The sequence below is a fragment of the Camelus ferus genome, chromosome 35 (assembly GCF_009834535.1).
Source record: "Camelus ferus isolate YT-003-E chromosome 35, BCGSAC_Cfer_1.0, whole genome shotgun sequence".
In the NCBI taxonomy this organism is placed as follows: Eukaryota; Metazoa; Chordata; class Mammalia; order Artiodactyla; family Camelidae; genus Camelus; species Camelus ferus.
The window spans coordinates 14,809,101-14,831,476 of record NC_045730.1 but is presented as its reverse complement, the minus strand read 5'-3'; the positions used below and the strand labels follow the sequence as shown (position 1 = coordinate 14,831,476).

General features: G+C 37.4%; 1 protein-coding gene across 2 annotated transcripts in view; it reads left to right on the top strand.

The window, feature by feature from the left end:
* Positions 1-18,815, top strand: part of TMEM236 (transmembrane protein 236) — a 51,764-nt gene extending 32,949 nt beyond the window's left edge. The window contains exons 4-5 of one of the 2 annotated variants that reach the window (XM_006192294.2): positions 1,546-1,684; positions 16,026-18,815. In XM_006192294.2, coding sequence (XP_006192356.2) covers positions 1,546-1,684; positions 16,026-16,606 — 720 coding nt within the window. In that variant the 3' untranslated portion in view covers positions 16,607-18,815. Of the gene's footprint in view, positions 1-1,545; positions 1,685-5,997; positions 6,594-16,025 lie in introns of those variants that run through there. The other variant, XR_004317448.1, reaches the window with a different exon arrangement.
* The last annotated feature ends 3,561 nt before the right edge of the window (positions 18,816-22,376 follow it).

Below are 22,376 nucleotides of genomic sequence, written 5' to 3'. Positions count from 1 at the left end.
AATTTCAATGTCATTTTCAATTGCATTTCCCCAGTAAGTGATGAGATTTAGCATATTTTTCATCTTGCTCATTTTTTTCCATCATGTGTTGCTTATCTTTTAAAAATGGATTTGAAAAAATTATTTGTATATTCAGATTTCAAGACCTTTGTTGATTATATATAGTGCAAATATCTTCTCATTCTGTGACTTCATGCTGTTAATGATATCTTTTTCTGATGAAGAGAAGTTCTTAATTTTAAAATAGTCCAGTGTATCAATTTCTTTCCTTTATAGATATTGCTTTTGGTAACTTATTTGAGAAGATTTTGTCATATTGTGAATCTGAAACTTGAAGTCCTGAAGATACTCTCCTGTATTATATTTTGGAGGCTATATCGTTTTGTCATTCTCTTTTAGATTCATAATCCATTTGGAACTAATTTTTGTGTATGTTGCTCAGTAGGGAACCAAGGTTTTTTTTTTTCCAAATAATATCTAAAGGACTAAACACCATTTATTAAAAAGTATGTCCTTGTGACATTTCTCTGCAGTGCTACTTTTGTTATAAATCAGATGTGTGTGTTACATGGTCTATTCTGAGCTTTCTGTTGTGTTCCATTGCCTACTTTTCTATTCCTATGCCAACACCACACTGTATTAATTCTTGTAGCTTTATAATAGCTCTTTTTAATCCAGAAGAGAAAACCTTTATATCTTCTTTTTTTTTTTTCTTCTAGAATGTCTTGCCCTTTGTATTTCCATATAAATTTTAGAATCAGCTTGCCATTTTCCACAAAAAATATTGGAATTTTCATTGATGTATCAAATGGCGTCATTTTTTTAAAACCTTACTTTCTCTTTGTTGTTGCTATGTAGAAATAACTTATTCATTTTGGGGAGAATTTCTCCATATACAATCATATAATCTATACATAATGATATTTTGTTTTTATTTCCTTCCAATACTTATACTGCTTATTTCTTTCTCTTGCCTTATTACACTGGCTAAGACCTCTAGGACAATGTCAAACAGAAATGGTCATAATGTAACCTTTGTCTTCTCCCTGATCTCAGAGGGAAAACTCTTAACATATTACCATTAACATGATGTTTGCCATAGGCTTTTTTGTAGATACCTTAAACAGATGAAGGAAGTGATCCGAAACCTAGATTGGTTTACCCAGCTCTCTCTCCTTGGAAGACCCAGCACTCTAATATTTGTCCCCCTGGCTCTTTGAGCTAGGACTCTCAAAGGTTCTGTTTAGCAGCAGGGTTGGGAAAGGTTCGCCGTTCCAGTATTCCAGGAACCTACTGTTGTATTTTTACATTTTGCCAAGTTCTATCTTTAACTGAAAGCTCTTCCATTGATAAGAATCCTTAATACATCTTTAGAAATGATTCAAAACCTTGTGGGGCTGAACACCTAAAAGGCTGAAAACAAGGCCTCTAATCTTATAGTAAATGTATTTATAATTAATTTAACACTACTTTCAGACATCTCAAAGAATTTTGAACAAGGAAAGCACAAAAATTTAATGCTTCTAAATGGTCTTCTGAAAACAGGTTCAGAAGAATGTTAATGGTTCTGCCGTGTTACCTGATATGTTACCTGACCTGCCAGTCTCTCTGGTTCTGACTTGCTTGATCGTGGTTGATATTATTGAAAAACTCAGGACATATCCTCTTAGAGGGCAGCTAAAGAGTAAGTATTCTTTTAAATATAAATATTTTTAGAAGCTTGACATACGTTTCTGCTGCTCTATTTTCTGTTCACACATTTAATGATATTTTTTAAGAGCTAACATTACAGATAGAAGATTACAAATGAAGATATCTAAATATAATTATCTTTAAACCTACTTTGGTAGCTATACAGCTATTCTTATTTCCTTTTTACATTTTGATAGTACTGATAAATGAATAAAGTTACCAAATTTCATACCAAATTATTTGTGTTTAACAAGAAAATTATGTAAGTAAATTTTTATAAATTTGTATTTTTAGAACTCTCTTAAAACCTTAAGTTTAGATGAATAAATAGTTTATTTTTGGATACCTTAGCTAACAGGAATTAGTATGACTACTGAAGATATGTACTAGAGATTTATGTGTTTTTAATTGTGGATTGTCAAAAAGCTAAAGATCACACTGATAAAACCAAGATATGCCACATTCCTCCAAAGGGAACAGTTGTAACTAAATATAGGTTGGCCTTTTAAAAAAGGTATTTTGCTCACTAATGTTTTGTCTGGTCAGTCATAAATCCCCTCAACTTGCATTTAATTTTGTGTGATGGTATCTCTGTTTACTTTACAATATTTGTGTAATGTGGTTATTGTATGACTAAGACTTTGCACTTGAAATGGCTGGGTTTTGTCTAATCATTTGCTGATGGGCTGGGTGGGGTAAACTGAGCGAGTCATAGGGCTGACTACTACAGACAGGAGGGGAAATGCCAGAGAATCATTTATCGTGAATCACAACTCCTCCAGTCACTCTTCGCTCCTCAGATTATAACACAAAACTGAGTTAGAGGCCACCAGAAAATCTGTGACTCTGAGCTTTATATTTTGTACTTTGTCCTTGGGTGGGAGATGATAGGCTCTTATGTTGAACATAACACAGTTGACATGATAAGATGGCAGCCAGTAAATCCGTTAGGGAAAAGTTACTCCCAAGGGACACCTGCCCTCCACAGCCAAGGGTATCCATCTTAAACTGAGGAAGCTTGAGAATTACCAAACCCTACGCTACTTCTCTAGGCTCCTTAACAACACAAGACTATTTTGAAATTGGACTGCTTTTAATTAGCCTGTATTTTCCATGTTAATGTGAACTTTCTCAGTTTTAAGTGAAAATCTCCTTCCACTAGAAAAAATTACACACATATATTTTTGGGAATAAGTTATTGGCATTTTATACTTTAAGTGATCAATTGGATTATAAAAAGGTAGATTGCCTTGTATTCAGAAGTCATGATGATGAGAGAATCAAAATAAGAGAACCCCAAGGAAGAAGTCAGTCTTGGGGAGAAGACCCTAGAGCATCTTGTACAACTGCTTCTTCTTAGTTAAAGAGCCTCCTTCTCAAACTCTTTTCTGCTCAAACTTAGGAGAGTTAATGTCTGGTTTACTAATTCCACCATTTAATAAAAGTCACACCGCAAAAAGCTAGCATTCATTCAAAATACCTTTGTAAATATTAATTATACATCTATTTGATTTTTATGCAAACTTTGAACTCCAATAGTCTCCTATACTCATTTTAACAGTCATACTAATAAAATCAATTGTGTGACTTGTGAATCCAGGGAATGTAAATTTATTCTCTGGAACATAAATTAATACATAAATTCAAAAACATAAATTATAATACATAAATCTGAACATAAGCAAGTATGCTGTAAATATGGTTCCAGTGCATGTGCTGTCTCAGAATCAAAGCAGTAGGATAGGGGTGGGTGACAAACGAAGTGTAGAATAATTTGACTCCCTGTAGAAAATGTTGGGAAAGAAAATATATTCTGTTCTTTGCTCTGTCCAGATAGTTTGAAATGCATACATACTTGTCAACTTGTAGCAGCTTTGACCTTTTTCTAGATGAAACTAAGGTCATCTATCATGTTTGGATTTGTGGACACTCCTAACATTTCTTAATCACCTTAATTCCAAGCTACCAAAGTTTGATCTTTGAGTAGCTTTTCTTTTTCTAAATTTTAAAATAAAAGTTCTGCATTTGACATATGCTCATGCTTAAAGCAGTCTTCGCTAGTCCAATGAATCCTTTCTGCTAACCTATTACCAGTTGCAATACCTCAGTATCAGGGAATTAACATGCCATTAACATCTAAGTATGTCATTTCACGTAGACTGGGGCTCACTTGGGGATATTTTCTGGTACATAGATCTCTGAGGCATAGCAATCTCACCGAAGTACCTAGTACCTAATAATGTCAAGCCCCAGTCATGGGAACAAATAATAAGAATACAAAACATAGCCTGAGTGTCCCCAGCTCTTACTAGTGTGTGGGTACACATGAGCACACCTTAACGTTTCCAAATGAGTTCTGCTAGCTCAATACCAAGCTGTTAGTGCCTGGACTTCCATCTCTCTCCCTCTCCCATATGGTTCCCTCTCACATTTTGCAACCAGACCCAACTGTGGGTCTCCTGTGCTCTCATTTGTTGGTCCAGACTGTTGAATATCCTGCTGCCCCTGCTTTCCACCCAGTCATCGTTCTCATGTACAGACAACTTGGTGGCTCTTTTCCCACCACTTCACTAGACTCTCTGCTCCACACACCCTTGCTACTACTGCTTCTTATGATCAGGGACCCTTTTCTAGCTTTCTCCTTTCGCTACTACTGCTTCTTGCCTCTGGGATATTGCCTGATGCTCTGCTGGTGATTTTGACTGATTACCTTTTCTCTACCATTGGAATACTGACTTCACTCCACTGAGTTCTCTTGTTCTAGAAGAGGTTCCAAACAGAGTCATGGAATAGCTATTTTCATTTGGAAGCACAAGCCTTTTATCTCTAGGATGTATATGTACTAACAGACTGGCTGGGCTTTAATGCTTTTATTAATGGCCATTCTCCTCCATTGGAAACCACCATTTCCTCTCCTACTACTAGATTGTGTGGCTGATTCTGGTAGAGCCAGACTCCTCCTTCTTTGGAAGTAGCTTTTTTCCATAGAGTCTCGTAGTGTCTCCTTACATTAGCCTTCCCTATATTGTCTGAACCTCAAACCATGGTCCTGACTCCCTCACTGAGATTTCTTAATTCCCATGTAAGCCAGTGACTGCAGACACACAGGGGGAATCCATGGTTAGGGAGTTAAGTTTTCACTCCTACCTGCAGGATTCATTTGAATAGTGTGAGCCCAGCTCAGGCACCACGTTACAAAGCAGTGTAGCAGGGTGTCATGGTTAAAGTGCTCAGGGACCACAGGTGAAGGAAAACTTCATTTTACCTAAGGCATTGGAGGTCAGAAAAGACTGAAGGAAATATCTGGAATTTGTAGGAGTTTGTAGGCAAAGATGATGAAGACACTTGCTCCACAGAAGGAAGGTTGGGTCTCAAGAAACTCAGGTGTATGTGTTTGGGAGGTAAAAATAACTTTGGTTGGATTTCTCGCACTGAGTGGGCAAACCTGTTGCTGGAATAGAAGTTGCCCTCTTAAGACCAACAACTGTTGGCTTTCAAACAGTCAATTTGGAAACCTCCAGAGCTGCTTCAAGAACTACTCTAACAACTTCTGGTTGCAGGGAGGGCAGGAAGGGGAGGGTGAACTGGGGTCTCTGGATGCCCCAATTCCTCCTTCAACCAGAACAACACAATTCTTGTTTGCTTAAGGGTTGGTATTTTGAGTACGATTTCATTTGAAAAAATAGTTCTTCTGCTAAATGTCTGAAAATCAGTCTAGGACCTCATTTAGAGTCCTGGGCTCTACCTACCTATATCCAGGGTGGTGCTATAACTCAGGTGGCCAGTTCTCAACATCTCCAGCCACTGGTTCCCTAAGAGTCACGACACTGCAACACCTAGAGGAAGTGTTCCCTCATCCAAGGTCTTGTGACAGCCGTTGCTCTGGGGCATGATGCAATCCAGTCCAATCCAATTCAACTGAGCCGCCAGAGCAGGACTATCCCAGGCCCAACACATCCCAAAATCAGACATTTCCAACATTCCATTTTGAATTTTTTTAATGTTTAGTATTTTCTATTTTTTTTCAAAATAATCCATATTTATTTCAAAAGGTTATCAAATAGACATAAACAAAAAAGAAGAAAATGGAAATCAACCATAATCCTACACACTGGAGGTTTATAACTGATAGCATCTTGACGGGCATTCTTAAGAAAACCTGTTTTGTGACTTTTTAATTTTTCTTTCTTAGCAATGTATGGTGGGTTATCATTCTTGTTATTACATCTACTGCATCATTTTTATTGGTTGAATAATATTCCATAGTATTCATGAGCCGTGACTTACTAACTCACCTCCTGTTGTTGGGTGACTAGATGTTTTCCCCCTAGTTTTTAGCCACTACTATTATGACTTGTTCAGAAGTGAAAAGGGTTGAGAAGATAAAGACAAGGCTGTGGTTAAAATAAGTAAGGTGATGCGTGGGTGAGTCGGGCAGGGGAGAGGAGCCATGGTTAAGCCCACGTACGCGGATGGTGCGAGTGCGCTCTGTTTCCGGGGACCCTGTGCCGTGTATTCCGCAGCCTCTCGGCGAGGCGACTAGCCGAGCACAGGCTGGGGACACAGAGAGTTAACTGCCGCTGGACGACGGCCGAATGATACCAGGATGATGAGCACAGTGTCCTCAGAAGACCCCGAGCGTCTGCGCATGCCCAGACTCCTGGGCGACAAGGCTTGCCGCAGACACGGACTATTATGGACTGGCTGCACACGCAGACAAACGTGGAAGGGGCCATCGGGGGGTGTACAAACCCGGCGACAGGAGGTCTTGGCTACATTGGGGATCGCTGCGTAGTCAGACATGACTTGCTAGCAATGAGATCAACAGGCTATTTGCGTGGAAAACGTCACAGCTCTTCGGAGGAGGCGGTTTCCACTGTCACATCAGTACGAGGTGCCAGGTATGATGTTGGCAGCGTAGGATTTTCAAATAGATCTCTCAGTGGCCCTAGTCCTGTTCCGTCTGTGTAGTCTCTTTAAGACCCGGAGACTTTAGGCCAAATGCTGCAGGGACTTCGGCCGCACAGATGACGAATTTCTTTAGGTGAAATGCCCCCGTGTGCAATTTCTGGCTCAAAGGATATGCCAGATTTTAACGCCTGGCATCTATAATTTTTTTAATGAAGTTCTCCGAGCAGTTCTGATGGCCACCCTGGTTGAGAGCTTTTGATTATAGGAAGTGTTAGAAACTGAGACAAATAGCAAGTTAAAAACCAAGAGATCAAATCCAAATTCCCAAAGGAACCTCCTTTCCAGATTTCCTTGAAATGGAATCTGTTGCTCCGTAACCCAATAGAACGTAAGAGATGTCACAGAAGGTAAAAGGAAAAAAGAAAGAAAGAAAGAAAGAAAGAAAGAAGAAAGAAAGAAAGAAAGAAAGAAAGAAAGACCGCTTTTCTCTGAGTAAAAGGAATGGCATTTTGACTTCCCCTTTGCTTCTTTTTAACAAAAAGAAATAGCTTAAACAATCTGAGCCCAGCCGTGTGAGCTGGGTTTCTATAATGCGTTTTGCAATGTGTTTAGAGAGTGCGTATGAGGAACACTGTTCAGGCCATGCCAAGAAGGGGGAGCATTTCCTTTTATAACCCTCCCTTTGCTGCTTAGAAGAAGGAAGTTTCAGGAAAGTATGTTAGCTCTAGGAGTTTTTTTTTTCCCCTTCTCAAGAAATAAGTAGCCGTTGACCAGACTCGGGATGAGAGAAGGGTAGAATTTCTGATTTATACCTTCTAACGAAGCACCAGCTGTCAGGATTAGGTCAGTGTAGATGGGGGCCAGAAACGATACTGCCGTCATCCCTGCACCAAATGACAAGGGATATCAGGTGCTCTCAGAACTCAAGCTGGGACCTCCTTTGATTAGAGCAACTTTACAGGATTTTAACAATTGGACATTTACTCATCAATGTTTTCCGAGGGAGGAAATAACATTTATGTATAGTTTTAGTATGTAAAGTGAGATTCTTAAGAACAGCAAGATGTTTTTCAAAACAAGTATTTCAGGGAGACATAAGGATAAGGGAACATAAAGAATCGGCATGTATTAGTCTATAATACCAACGAAAGTTGGAATTTAAAGCCCCAGGTGGAAGTTCAAGGTGTAGGTCATGGTTCTCTGTATCTAGATTTCCATGTGTAGGACTGAAAAGAGTGACATAGGTTGCTGAGCTGATGGGCAGACGCCCTGGGTCATTTTTTTGTTTAAATTGTGTGTTTATTAGTAGTGGGGTCCTATGCATGGGGACACCCATGTGCTCAGACTCTGCATTCACAGGCTATTTTAGGAGCCCAAGTCCCCCTCTTTCTGACAGGATGGGTGTTCCAAAGGCTGCTTCCTATGAACTCACAAGTGCTTTCTTCTTGGAATCACACATCGGCACTTTTGGTCCCCTGCCTGGTGACTCCTGCCATGACCGCCACCACTGCTGGTGTTGGAGTCACAGTCTGCCCTCTCCCGTCTCCGCCTCCGTGCCCGCAGAGCTCTGAGGGCTGTGTGAATGCCACTGGGTCTTCCCTTACCATGGAGCTAGGCAGGTCCCCAGGCTGCGCTGCCAGGAGCTCCAGCTGTCCTCTGGGGCTTGTTAGCATGAGCGGTCCCGTGGTCTTCCTTAAAGGGCTCTCTCTCCAGGACCCAGGGCAGAAGGCAGTGTGCATGGTACATTCTGTGCAGGGCTCCCAAGTCCTTCCTGTTGACTTGGAGGGTGAATGGAGGAGGTTTGAGGGGATCGGGCTGGGGAAGGGGGGCTATTTTTCACTCAGTTTGGATGCTTTGGCTGACTTGCCTTAGTGCAGCTTTTTCCTCCATGATACCCATGTCTCCCTCATGGTCATAGACTCCAGAACAAGAATTCCTCCCATCTTTGATGCAGCCAGTCTTTCTGGGGGATCTGTTCTATACCAGGCACTCTGCTAGGTGCTGGGGGTGCAATGGTGGGTGAGAGCAGGCAGAGTCCCCTTTGCATGGAGCTCACAGTCTAGCGGGCATAATAGTACGTGTTTCAACTATACCAACAAATACGTATATTTAAAGCTGAGGTAAGTCCTCCAAAGGCAATGAATCAGGTGCTCAATGCATCCATTTTTGTCACCCAGATTGGGCTCATGCTGGGGTTCCTAACTGTGGTCTGTATCCAAGCACTTCCTGGTAGAGGCATTTCAAACCACATTAATATCTAGAATTATTTATTATTTATAATATATGAATGCATATTAAACATTATATGCTTATTACATTGTTAACATAATAAAATTATTGATTATTATAGTGCATATAATATGCATAATATAATACATTGATATTAAAAATAGAAAAGTAATTTTTCTATTTATATATTATAAATTAAATTACTCTCTCTGACCTAAACACATATTAAAGGGGAGAATGGTCAGAAGTTCCCATATGAAAAGCTGAAGATTAGAAAACTTAGGAAGTTGGAATATTTTTAAATCAACAGTATTATCAGTTTTTAGCTATTTTTGTCCAGTGTTAGGTGAATCTATAAAGTAATGGTAGAGAAGAAGATGGCCTTTAAAGTGTGGAGCCATCCAGCTGTGTCCTCAGACAAAAGAATTCTCTTAAAATTTCACATTGCCTAAAATTCAGAAACGATGCATTTATTTCTGGTCAGGTTTATGCAATGCCCAGCAAGGAACTGCAACTGAATTTGAGGGCTTCTGAATTTACTGAGTAACAGTACAATGCCTATTTTTAGATTTTTGTTGTTGTTGTTGACATATAGTCAGTTGCAGCGCATCAGTTTCTGGTGTACAGCTGTGAATGCATGCCCCCTGAGGTCTTGCAGAACTGATGAGGTGTTGAATTATTTGTTTTGAATGCATTAATGTTATTAATTATTATTATTTGTTGAAAACTTTCATAGAATTTTGAGCACAGAGAGAAGTATACTAGGCAGTGTTTAAACAACTGTCTCTCCTGGGGGAGGGGAAATCCCTGATTTGTGCATTTGCCAATTTTTTCTGGTGTGAATACTCTCACCGTGGCCAGTTTCAAGATAGCGAGGTGGTATGGCTGAACACAGGTCACGGGAAGAAGTACGCATGACAGGCTCTCGTTGGCTGGTGCAAGCTGTCTCTGCCGGCACAGGGTCCACCCCTGCAGCAGCATTTTTCTTTGTGACATGAACAGACAAATCTAAGAATTAGTGAATTAGGTTCTGTAGTGTGACATTATTTCTCCCACTTTTTGACCTCCCTCCATATATGAGATTCTGGGTAACTATCACCGAAGTTTAACAAAATGTAATCACTCTTAACTGTTTGTTTACTGCGTTCTATTTTCTATTCTATTCTAATTCATTTAAAACAATAGATACTTTAGAGGTCGCTACTTTTTATTTACTTAGCACACTTATGGCTGTTGTGTTGGGTCAGGCACTATTTTAAATGCTTTACCAAGACTGACTCATTCTTTCTTCGTAACCATGCTGGGAGGGAGGTGCTAGATTTCATCATTTACTATTTGGCAATGATGTTACTTGTCTCCCCAGCCTCAGACTTGCTCCTCAAAGGAAGACATGCTAGTCAGTGGAGAGGGTCAAGACAACAGTGTTTGTAATTTGTGTTTTAAACATTTAAAAATATTAAAATGTTTATTTTAGATTTAAAATACACATATAAAATAGGTGTATATTTTATTATGTTTTTATTCTCTAAAAGTGTTATGACTAAAAGTGCTTTGTGTACTTAATATGTTTTTCAAAAAGTTTTCAAAAGGCACTGACTTCTTCTTTTCCGAATTTTTTTTTCTTTTCTCAGAACATTATGTTTAAATCATTAGCGTTTTGCTTTCTCAAGACCATTTTTCTCTCAGGGAAAAATTTTGATCTTGGGGATTGTTAACTAAGACTAGTCATACTTTTTCTAGAGGAGTCTTTTTTTTCAGTGGAAGTGCTGGGGATTGAACCCAGGACCTTGATGCATACTAAGCATACGCTCTACCACTGAGCTATACCCTCCCCTCTGAATGAGTCTTCAATTTGATCTTTGGGTTGCTGTGAACTGAGTTACAATCTCATTTCACATCAGCTGCCTCGACAGCCTCAAGAGCCTCTTTGCTGAATCTCCATGTCCTCTCTGGCTCCCCTGCCTTCCACTGTCCTCATCTTCAGTGTCTTTCCTTGAACTTAGAATAAAGCCCCAAACCCTTATTAAGGCCCATAAGACTCTGCATCGCCTGGCTGTGCCATAGACCATGTGATCTAGTGATTAAGGGTTTGAGGTTCATGTTCTGGTCCCTCTACTTGCTAGCTGTGTGACCTTGGAAACAATTCTTAATCTCCCTCTGCCTCAGTTTATTCACCTTTAAAATGGGAAAATAATAGTATCTCCATCATTGAGATTCACTTTTTTTATTGAAGTATAGTGATTTATAATATTGTGCTAGTTTCAGGTGTACAGTAATGATTCAGCTTTATATATATAAATATAAATATATAAAAATATATATATATATATTTTTAGATTATTTTCCGTTATAGATTATTCCAGGATATTGAATATAATTCCCTGTTGTTATGCAGTAGATCCTTCTTGCTAGTCTATTTTATGCATAGTAGTTGGCATCTATTAATCTCATACTCTGAATTTGTCCTCCCCACCCCTCTTTCCCCTTTGGTAAGCACATCACAGAGTTTTTCTAAGGATTAAGAGATTTGATGGATAGATAGGGCTTAGGTCAATACCTGGTATACAGGAAGCCTTTAATAAATACTGGCTCTCCTCTCCTTCCCTCTCTGCCTCCCCAGCGCCTCACCGCACTCTCTTTCCTTCAGTTCACAGGGTCTTTACACATGCTCTTCCCGCCACCTGGAAAGTTCCTTTCTCCATTCTTCACCTAATTCATTCCTGTTTATTCTTTAGGTCTCTGCTTAAAAGTCACTTCTCAGATGATCCATCCTTGACTCCCAGTCTCATGCAGACCCCCCGTGATGCTCTCTTGGCACAGAACTTACCTTCCTCTTAAAGTCCTGCCACAGTTTATTCTTCTGTATTTCACGAGGCGATCCTGGGAAACAAAGTGGGGAAGGCGGGGGCATTACCTGCTGCTCTGTTCTCGATGGCCAGCCTGAGCTTGGAGCAGCACTCCACAGTTTGTCTGCTCACAGCAGGCAGCCTGGGTTTCCAAGTGGCCTAGCCCTTCACCATCATGAGCAGTTGGAAGCTGCTGTTTGGAGAGGTGGTTTGGAAGTCTCTCGCCCCATAGCTGGACTGTCCAGCATGTCCCTGCTGTGGGCACGTGACTCCAGCCCCACTCATTCCTCAAAAGAGCCTGCCTTTGCCCCTAAGCTGAGTTTTGCCTTTGCCAGGTTGCCTTTAAATAGTGCCATTTTTGAACGAATAAAATTACAATGTCGATTTCATTAAAAAGGGCATTTTTTAGTATCAGCTTCCATCCTGCCTTGTCTTTAGGTACCTTTTTTGTGATTCCTTGCCCTCTTTTCTCTCTCTTTTTATTTAAATAACTTTGATTGCTTTCTTTTTTTCTCTGCAAGAGGAACACACGCTCACTCTCGAAAATTCTTCATTACTGATTTGTTAAGTTGTGCTTATGTTTTCCCCTGTAAGTGAAATAAAACTTTAAGGGAACAAGTTAGAGATAGAAATCCATTACTAGTAAGAAATAATAAAGTAAAAAAGGTGTGAGTCCCTTGCTTAACCATGTGTCTGTTATCAAAATTGCATTTCCTCAATTACTTAGCTTTCGCAGTAAGGATAAAAAGTTGTTTTGGCAACTGACATCAGATGTGGTGGCCATGACACAGAAAGGCTGTTTTTACTTTGTACGGGGCAGTGTGACCTCTAAGGAGGTGAGTAGATGGCTCTCATGGTGCTTGTATCTTTTACGATTTGCACAAATTGCTCAAACAGTAATCAGTAATTGCACAATTAGTAATAGTAAACAGTAATTAGCATGTATTTTATGCAAATAAATATAGTTTTCTCCAAATGGAACACTAACAACTAACAGCAACAATAAAAAGAATTCCAGCTACAAGGGGAGATTTTAAAAAGAATAACTTGGAGGGAAAATAATCATGGAGCCGAAGGGAACAGTATTGGATCCATGAAGGTTTACATGGTTCAAGGATAAATGTGCTGGTCTGTTCCAATGACCAAACGATGTCTTGACATCCTCAACTCTACTCTGCCTTCTGGGAGGCCAGCAGAGCTTCCCAGCTAAGAGTGACAATGCTTCTCTCTTGGACAGAGGATAGCAGAGTCTGTAAACTTGTCCCCAAGTCTAAACTAGTCTCTAATGCACTATGGAGAACTATGAAGTTCCCCGCCCTGATTTCACCAAATATACATGGACTAGGGGCTTTGCATTTCATTAAAAATGAACTCTAGCTAAGAATTCATTTTTCACACTGACCGCTGTTACCCTCAGATGTTATGGTTGCCACTGACTGTTTAAAAAATGTTAAAGTGTCACTTCTTAGATTGCCACTTCCTGTTGAAACAGTGCTGAATTTGCAGTCATCTTCAGTAGCCGAAGTTATATGCTGTGTTGTGTATGTTGACAGAGGAATTTGAATTTTCCTTGGAACACTTTTAACTACTGAGAGAGGTGAAGAAGAAAGCTCTAAGACATGACGTATTCTAAGAAACATATTTTCAATATTGATTTTTTGGAGGGAAAATCAGAGATACAATTGATGCAAGTGAGCATCTGAGTTTAAAAAGAGATGATTTATGATTATTAAAATAATAGTAATTAGCATTTATTTTTCTCCCTTGACTGTAATTAATCAAAATGATACCTACTCATGCCTCTTCTTTGGTGAAGATGGTTCTAAGGGTCACGGGCCCTAAAACTGATTTACGCATGATTCTTACCAGAAGTAAATATTTTATCAATAATTTATTTTTTAAGTTTATAAATGTACTCATTTCACACTTAAAGTTTTAAAATAACTAATTGTATAAAAATGAAACTGAGGTTTGTTTGCCCTTTTAAGCTCCCACTTACAGTCATCAAGTGTTTTATTAGTAACTAATCATAATAACTTACTTGTTTTGAAATGTTTTTACTCCTGCTCAATACAGTTCAACAAATTTTTATTGACTTTGTATCTTTAACCTTTAGAGCTATTGCTTCTAATGACTCCCTTTAAATTATGTCTTATCAAGTAATGTGGTGGCTCAGCTTGTTCACTGAGTAAATTTGTCAAGGCCTGAGAAATCCTTAGTAACAAAAATAGTGCTTAAGTGGATGAATGTTTGGAAAAGAATGTGCTGTTCCTTTCATGTCAAAAAATCATAGCATTAGCACCGTTAGTAAGTCCTGAGTGAGACTTGAGGGTCCCTTCATACCCCCAACCTCAATGCCCATGTGTACATGGGGAGACACACGGTCCCTCTCTCTCTTCCCTGTCTCTTTCTCCCTCTCTCTCTCACAGACACACATACAGATACACACACACACACACACACACACACACACACACACACACACTATGTGATTTTAATGAGGAAACATCCTCCTCATTCAGATGACTGACATGTTCACCCACCACACCTCATGGCCACAGGTGAGATACTTTAGTCTAACCAATCACATTGATCAGTTCAATAACGTTGGGGGAAAGAACAGCTTAAAAATCTTGGATTCAGACCCCCCTCATGGTCAAATGAGACCCTCTTAGCACCAAACTCTAAGCCTGGCGATCTGGGTTGCAGTGACTTGTTGGCCTCTTATAAAATAACAGGATTGGACCATTGTACTTTTAGATCCATTCGATTTTATGATATGTGTATGTTTTATAATTAGCATATTGTGTGTGGCCTCTAGAAAGTGACAGCAGCCATAAAGTTAAGAAATTGGTATGAATTCCTGCTCTGCCCATTACAAACAATGTAGTTAAATTTGGGCGTCATTTCACCCCTTAGGGTTCAGTTTCCATGTTTATAAAATGGGATTATAATCCCTATCTCTCAACTCCCCCTGCTGAGGATTAAATGAGATAATGTGTGAAAGTGCTTACTTAGTCCCTGTGATGAGTAATGGCTATTATTCTGAAATGGTAAAAATGACTTAGGATTCATATCCAGGAAAATAACAAAGACACAGAGCCTTCTCTGCCTCTGTATTTTGTGCACCCTGCTACCTTTTGCTATCTTGAAGTTCCATGGGTGAAATAGACCTCCAATAAGAGAACATTTTAATTTTAAATAAAATTTCAAAGATTTTAAATTTAAATAAAAATTTAAATTTAATAAACATTAAAAAGATAAAAGTAAATGTAATTTTTAATTTAAATAAAAATTTAAACATTTAAATAGAGATAAAATTAACAGAAAAGTTAAATTTTAAATAAATTTTAAAAATTTAATTTTAAATAGCTCATACAACTTAATAACAAAAACAAACAAACAAACAACTCAATACAAAAATGGGCAGAGGATCTAAACAAGCAATTCTCCAATGAAGACATACAAATGGCCAACAAACATATGAAAAAATGCTCAATATCACTAATTATCAGAGAAATCCAAATCAAAACTGTGGTGAGGTATCACCTCACACCAGTCAGAATGGCCATCATTCAAAAGTCCATGAATGATAAATGCTGGAGAGGGTGTGGAGAAAAGGGAACCTTCCTACACTGCTGTTGGGAATGTAGTTTGGTGCAGCCATTATGGAAAACAGTCTGGAAAAACTAAAAATAGATTTACCATATGACCAGCAATCCCACTCCTGGGTATATATCCAGAGGGAACTCTAATGTGAAAAGATACATCCACCCCAATGTTCATAGCAGCACTATTTACAATAGCCAAGACATGGAAGCAACCTAAATGTCCATCAACAGATGGTTGGATAAAGAAGTTGTGGTATATTTATACAATGGAATACTACTCAGCCATAAAAAAGAATAAAGTAATGCCATTTGCAGCAACATGGATGGACCTAGAGATCATCATACTAAGTGAAGTAAGTCAGAAAGAGAAAGAAAAATACCATATGATATTATTTATATGTGGAATCTAAAGGAAAAACAAAACCCACACTGAACTCATCTACAAAACAGAAATAGACTTGCAGACATAGCAAACAATTTTATGGTTACCAAGGAAAGGGGGTGGGAAGGGACAAATTTGGGAGTTTGAGATTTACAAATATTAGCCACTATATATAAAAATAGATTTTAAAAAAGTTTCTTCTATAGAGCACAGGGAACTATGTTCAATATCTTGTAATAACCTTTAATGAAAAAGAATATGAAAATGAATATATGTATGTATATGCATGACTTTTAAATTTTAAGAAATTTAAAAATAAAAAAATTTAATTTTAAATAAACCAACTTATTGCAGGTAATGAAGACAAGCACGTGTATATGACCAGTCTGCAACAAATAAAAACTGTGACGGACCAAGTGAGGCAAAATGAAGAAAACCCGACACCCCCGCAGCCAGCCAAAAGGACCCAGTTGTCACGACCACCAGGAGCCACGACATGGCGCCCTGCTCCTGATCTGGAGGGACCCCAGGAGCCCACCTTTGACTCAGGAATCCTGAGAGCCATGTCCCAGCAGGACATCCGCGCACAAGTCTTCCTGTGGACCTTTCTGCTGTGGTCTGACACTGTAGAAATGGTCCGGGTGGCCGGGCACCCCAATGTGTACAAGTCAGGCTGGGTCTACCCAGTCTACCTGTTCAGTTTCATTTCTCTTCTTAGAATGATATTCACTCCTCAGAACCCACTTCTGAATTCCCTGGGCATCCTGCTCCAGGATCTGCCCTTTATCTTTGTTAGACTTTGTTTAATCATTGCCCTGGGAACTATCACACCTGTATGGGGCCTTTGTAAAAATGTACTCGTGACTCTCTCTTATGTTTACTTCAATTACTTAACCAAATTCAGGATTTTCTCATCCTTTGAAACATCTTTTTAAAAAGAAAATGTAATGTAGTCAAACCTCTTTGTGTTGCACATATGCACATGTGTAATCTCTTTTGGGGGCAGGCATAAGTTTTTGTCACTATACAAAGAAATGAATAGATAGTGGAGAAAGAACTGTTTTTTAAAAACTGTAGCCAGTCAATTTTTAAAATGTATATACATGGTGCTAACTTTAGGCAAAGTTACAGTTTTATAAGTTAGCTTTCCTCGATCTCTAGAAAATGTTAGTAGTTAATTTTAGGTATGTATTCTGCACTTTTTCTAAAAACGCTCTTCAATTGAGCCTTCTAAAAAATAAGAACATGTTTTCCCACTAAGTTAGTCCAAGAATGAGATTGTTTTTATCATTTATATAAAGAGCATTATAAGAATTAATTAGTTAAAATTAATTTTTAAGAAGCATACTTGTAATTATTGAATAATTTTTAGATTCTACTTTTAAAAATTTGAATTGTAGTTTTAGGGCCTCCTTCAAATATGGAATTATGCTCTTTATTCCACTGTGGCAAGTGGCTTTTATGTAATCAATTGATTTCAGCATAGAAAGCAATTTAGTTTAACAGACAGTTTGGCTCAATTTCATATCATGAAGTCAAGGTACACCCTGTAAACTCTAGACACATTTTATCATAGGAAGCCCTAATTTGAAGAGGGAGATTTCACAGTAAAAGAATATTTTAGTTGTGGAATATTATACCATCATGAAAATAATCAGGAGCAAATCCTGTTTAAACTTAGAAGATCAACTTACTGATCTAGCAGCCAATGCATTAGTGTCTTATGTGATACTATACAGTGGTTATCCTGATGTTAAATAATTGGACCCAGAATTATGTAATTTGTTTTCACTATGTTAGGACATTCTCAGGTATTCATAGTGAGGGCTCTTCCTTTTATGTAAATTTTCAGATGCTAGAAAGAGGCTTGTGCATGCAGGGGAATGTTTTATGTAGCCAGTCTTTTCAGTGATCTGTGGTAACAAACAGGATGGATAACTGGACTTGCCTGCCACCCCTGTTCTCCACCAAGTCCCCCAGTCTCACTCCCCTCATATGCTTTATGGTTTCTCCTCACACCACAAAAGAAGGTCTATTCCCAGTTGTTAATAGCTTAACTTCTAGCTTTATGATTTGGGGTAAATTCTTTGACTACTGTAAGCCCTAGTTTCCACATCTAAAATATGAGCATCTTAATAGTACTTTCATAGAGTTACATGGTACTTTCATAGGGGTAAGAGGAGTAAATGAGCTAGGGAATGTTCTCATTACATTGTCTGACAAACTATAATAACCTGATAAGTGCTAAGTATTTTAATTGTACCAAATCCCTACAGAGAAACAGGTAGCTAAATGCAGTATTTTAATTTTCCTGTTTTATTCTTTTCTGTGTCCCTGCTGACACTCTGGGAATAACAGTTTAAACCTTGCAGTTGTGAAAAGTAATATATAAAATCTTAAGGTTACCTCATATATAATTTTCCATCAAGTAGTGTTATGTTCAGAAGTGAGCCATCTACTGAATATATGGATTAAAGCTGATCTAAGTATTCAATCATCAGACACTGGAGTGGCCCTCCCATGAGTTCTCATAGAGCCTTAACTATAGCACTTTTTTAAGACTTTCATTATGTGTTTACTTTTCTGAGTTCCCCATTCATCTTTAAATTCCTTAAAGAAAGGCCCAAGAATATCGTATTTAACAACATGTCTTTATCTTCCTCTGTCATTTCAACAGAAACTTAAAATATTTATAATTCTCAAAAAATTATAAATAATTTTTTCAAAGCACACCATGATAATCTTTATTAATAACCTATAACCAAGTAATTGATTTGTAATATTTATAAATATGAAAATACTTTACATACATTTATATTTGTCTTTATATTGGAACTTAAAGAGTGAACAGTACTCAGATAAGCTAAAAAGTATTACTTGTTTGAGTTTAGAATGCATTTTGTATCTTATATATTTGAATATGAATATGCCTGATATTTTGGGGAGTCACAACACTTTGTATAAATAATGAAGGCATGTACAAATTTATTAAGTACCTAATTTAATTTAATAGTTTATTTTAAGAGTCTGCACATGTTTATAAAGTTCAAGCCTATGGTATTTAATTGGCATTGCAGCAAATTATGCTAATGAAACATTGGAGTTCTACACTGTGGTATTAAAAAATATATTATTAAAATTATATTGCACTTCTCATAGCTTCTAATGGTTCTTGTTCTTAAAACTCATGTAACTTTTGTGTTCTTATAAAAAGTTACAAGTTTAACTTTACATATAGATGAAAAATAAATGGATGAAGAAAAATATACCATGCTAACACTAATCAAAAGAAAGCAGAGGTAGTTATACTAATTTCAGACAGAAACAGACTTCAAAGAAAGGAAATTTTTCAAGGATTAAGAAAGGAATCATTACATAATAATAAAGGAGTCAATTCTCTAAGGAACATAACAATCCTTAATGTGTATGCACCTAATAACACAGCATCAAACTACATTAGACAAAAACTAATAGAGCTGCAAGGGGAAACAGGTGAAGCCACTATGATAGTTGGAAATTTCAACACCCCTCTCTCAGAAGTGGACAGTCCCAGCAGGCAGGAAGTCAGTAAAGACATAGTTGAACTCAACAAAACTGTCAATCAATTGGGTATAATTGACACCCATAGTCTCCTTCGTCTGACAACAGCAGTATACACATTCTCCTCAAGCTCATAAGGAACACTGACGAAGATAAACCACATTCTGGGGCATAAAGCACAATTTAACAAAGTTAAAAAAATAAAAATATGATGTCTGTTCTCATAACATAATGGTATTAAATTAGAAATCAGTAAATGAAAGATAATAGAAAAAATCCCCAATTACATGGAGATGAAATAACACTTCTAAAACACATGGGTCAAAGAAGAAATATCAAGCAAAATTAAGATATATTTTGGAGTAAATAAAAATGAAAACAAAACTTATCAAAATGTATGGGTTGTAGCAAAGGCAGTGTTTAGAGGGAAACATACCACTGAATGTATATATTAGAAAAGAAAGACCTATAGTCAATAAATTAACCATCCACCCTGGGAAACTAGAAAAAGAAGAGCAAATCAAATCTCATGTAAGGTGCAGAAAAGAAATAAAAAGAATTGGAGCAGAAATCAGTGAAATTGAAAACAGGAAATCAAGAGAGGAAATCAGCAAAACCAAAAGCTGGTTCTTCAAAAAGATCAATAAAATTGACATGCGTCTAGCCATGGCAAACTAAAAAAAGAAAAAAAAAAAAAGAGAGAGAGAGAGAAGACACAAATTAGTAATATCAGAAATTAAAGAGAGAATATCACTATAGATCTCAATGAAATTTAAAAAATAACAAATGAATACTATGAACAGTTCTATATCCACAAATTAAATAACCTAGATGAAACAGATCAATTCCATGAAAGAAACAATTTGTCGAAGCTCACATAGGAAGAAATAGATAATCTGATCAGGGCCTATGCATATTAAATTGAATCAATAATTAATAACCTTCCAAAACAGAAAAGACCAGGTACAGATGGGGTCACTGGTGAATTCTACCTAATATTTAAGGAAGAAATTACATCAATTCTTAGCAGTCTCTTTTCAGAGCATAAAAGAGGAGAGAATACTAACTCATTCCAAGAGGTCAGCATTACCCTAATTCTAAAATCAAACACATTGCAAGAAAACTACAGACCAATATCTCTCATGGACACTGATGCAAAAATCTAAATGGAAAACACAAATGATCTTAGCTATTGTAAATAGTGCTGCTACGAACAGTGAGGTGCATGTATCTTTTCAGGGTAAAGATTTCTCTGGATGTCTGCCCTGGAGTGGGATGGCTGGATCATATGGTAACTCTAGTTTTTAAAGGAAACTTCACACTGTTCTCCATAGTGGCTGCACCAAATTACATTCCCACCAACAGTACAAAGGGTTCCCTTTTCTCCACACCCTCTCCAGCATTGATCATTTGTGAACTTTTTAATGATGGCCATTCTGACCTGTAGGTGGTGATACCTCATTGTAGTTTGGATTTGCATTTCTCTGATAATTAGCAATGTTGAGCATCTTTCCATGTGCCTATTGGCCTATCTGTCTTCTCAATGCCAAGATTTTTTATTGCTATAAGATAATTATCTTCTATTAAATTGCAAATGCATTATTGATGTTTTGACATATCTTGATAAGGACTGCAAAATGTGAGGAATAAGAACATAAAGAAACCTAGTTTCTATTTGTTTGGGTTTTTTTTCTCTTCTCTTTTTTTTTTCTTTCTTTTCTTTCTCTCTCTCTTTTTTTCTATTGGATGTACTGAGGATTGAATCCAAGACCTCGAGCATGCTAAGGATGCACAATACCACTGAGCTATACCCTTTTCCATTAATTTTCTGTTTTTTTTTTTTTTAATTTTAAGTTTTAACTTAACTCCATCATTGTATCTTTGTCCTTCTGAATCAGTATTATCTTGATACAGTTTGAGCAAATTTGCCCATTAAAAGAGAGAGAAAACAAACTTCTGAATCAATCACCAGTTTTCACTATGAGAAAGGATGGAACAGGTTACCAAAGAATTTTTTAAGTTAATTTTCTTGGAACTGTTTCAGAACAAAGGAGTCACTAAGTTCATCTTACATGAAACTGAGTGGGTGTGAGGAACGTGATGTTTGAGAAAAAGTCTAAGAGGAAATGAAATAGTTCAGCAATTGTCCTACCAATTAAAAAAATGAGGGTTTTCTTTTTTATAAAAATCCTTCTTTAGCTTAAAGGAAGTGCTTGTTAAAAATAACCACCATCATCCATAGCTAAGCAAAAACCAGAACTGAAACTTAGTTGAAGAGTATAAGAGAATGCTAAGAGTTGGATTTTATTTTAATGTAAAATATACATAACAAAATTTACCATTTTAACCATTTTTCATGTACAATTCAGTGGCTTTAAGTATATTCACAATGTGGTGCAACTATGACCACTATTTCAGAATTTTTTGTCATCCCAAACAGAAACTCTGAACCCACTAAACAATGATACTCATTCTCTCCTCCCCCACCAGACCCTGGTAACCTCTGTTCTTCATGTCACTAAGAATTGCCTATTCTATGTACATCATATAAGTGGAATTATACAACATTTGTCTTTTTGTGTCTGTATTATTTCAGGATTGTGCATGTTGTAGCAGGTATCAGAATTCCTTTTTATAGCTGAATAATATTCCACTGTGTACACATACAATATTTTGCATATCCATTCATCTGCTAATAGACCCATGTGTTGCTTTTACCTTTTGGCTGTGCATAATGCTGCTATGAACACTCATGTACAAATATTTGTCTAAGTCTCTGTTTTCAATTCTTCTGAGTCTATACCTAGAAGTGGAATTGCTGGATCATATGGCAGTCCAATGTTTAACTTTTTGAGAACTTGCCAAACTGTCTCCCACAGTGGCTGTACCATATTACATTCCCACCTGCATTGCACAAAGGTCCCACTTTTTTCATATCCTCATCAATGCTTGTTATTTTGTTAGTTAGTTAGTTTGTTTGTTTTGATAAAAGCCATCCTAATGGGTGTATAGTGATGTACTATTGTGGTTTTGTTTGCACTGTTCTAATGACTAGAGACATTGAGCATCTTTTCACATGCTTATTGGCTGTGTATCTTCTTTGGAGAAATGTCTATTCAAGTCCTTTGCCCATTTTAAAAATTAGTTGCTTTGCTGTTGTTGCTG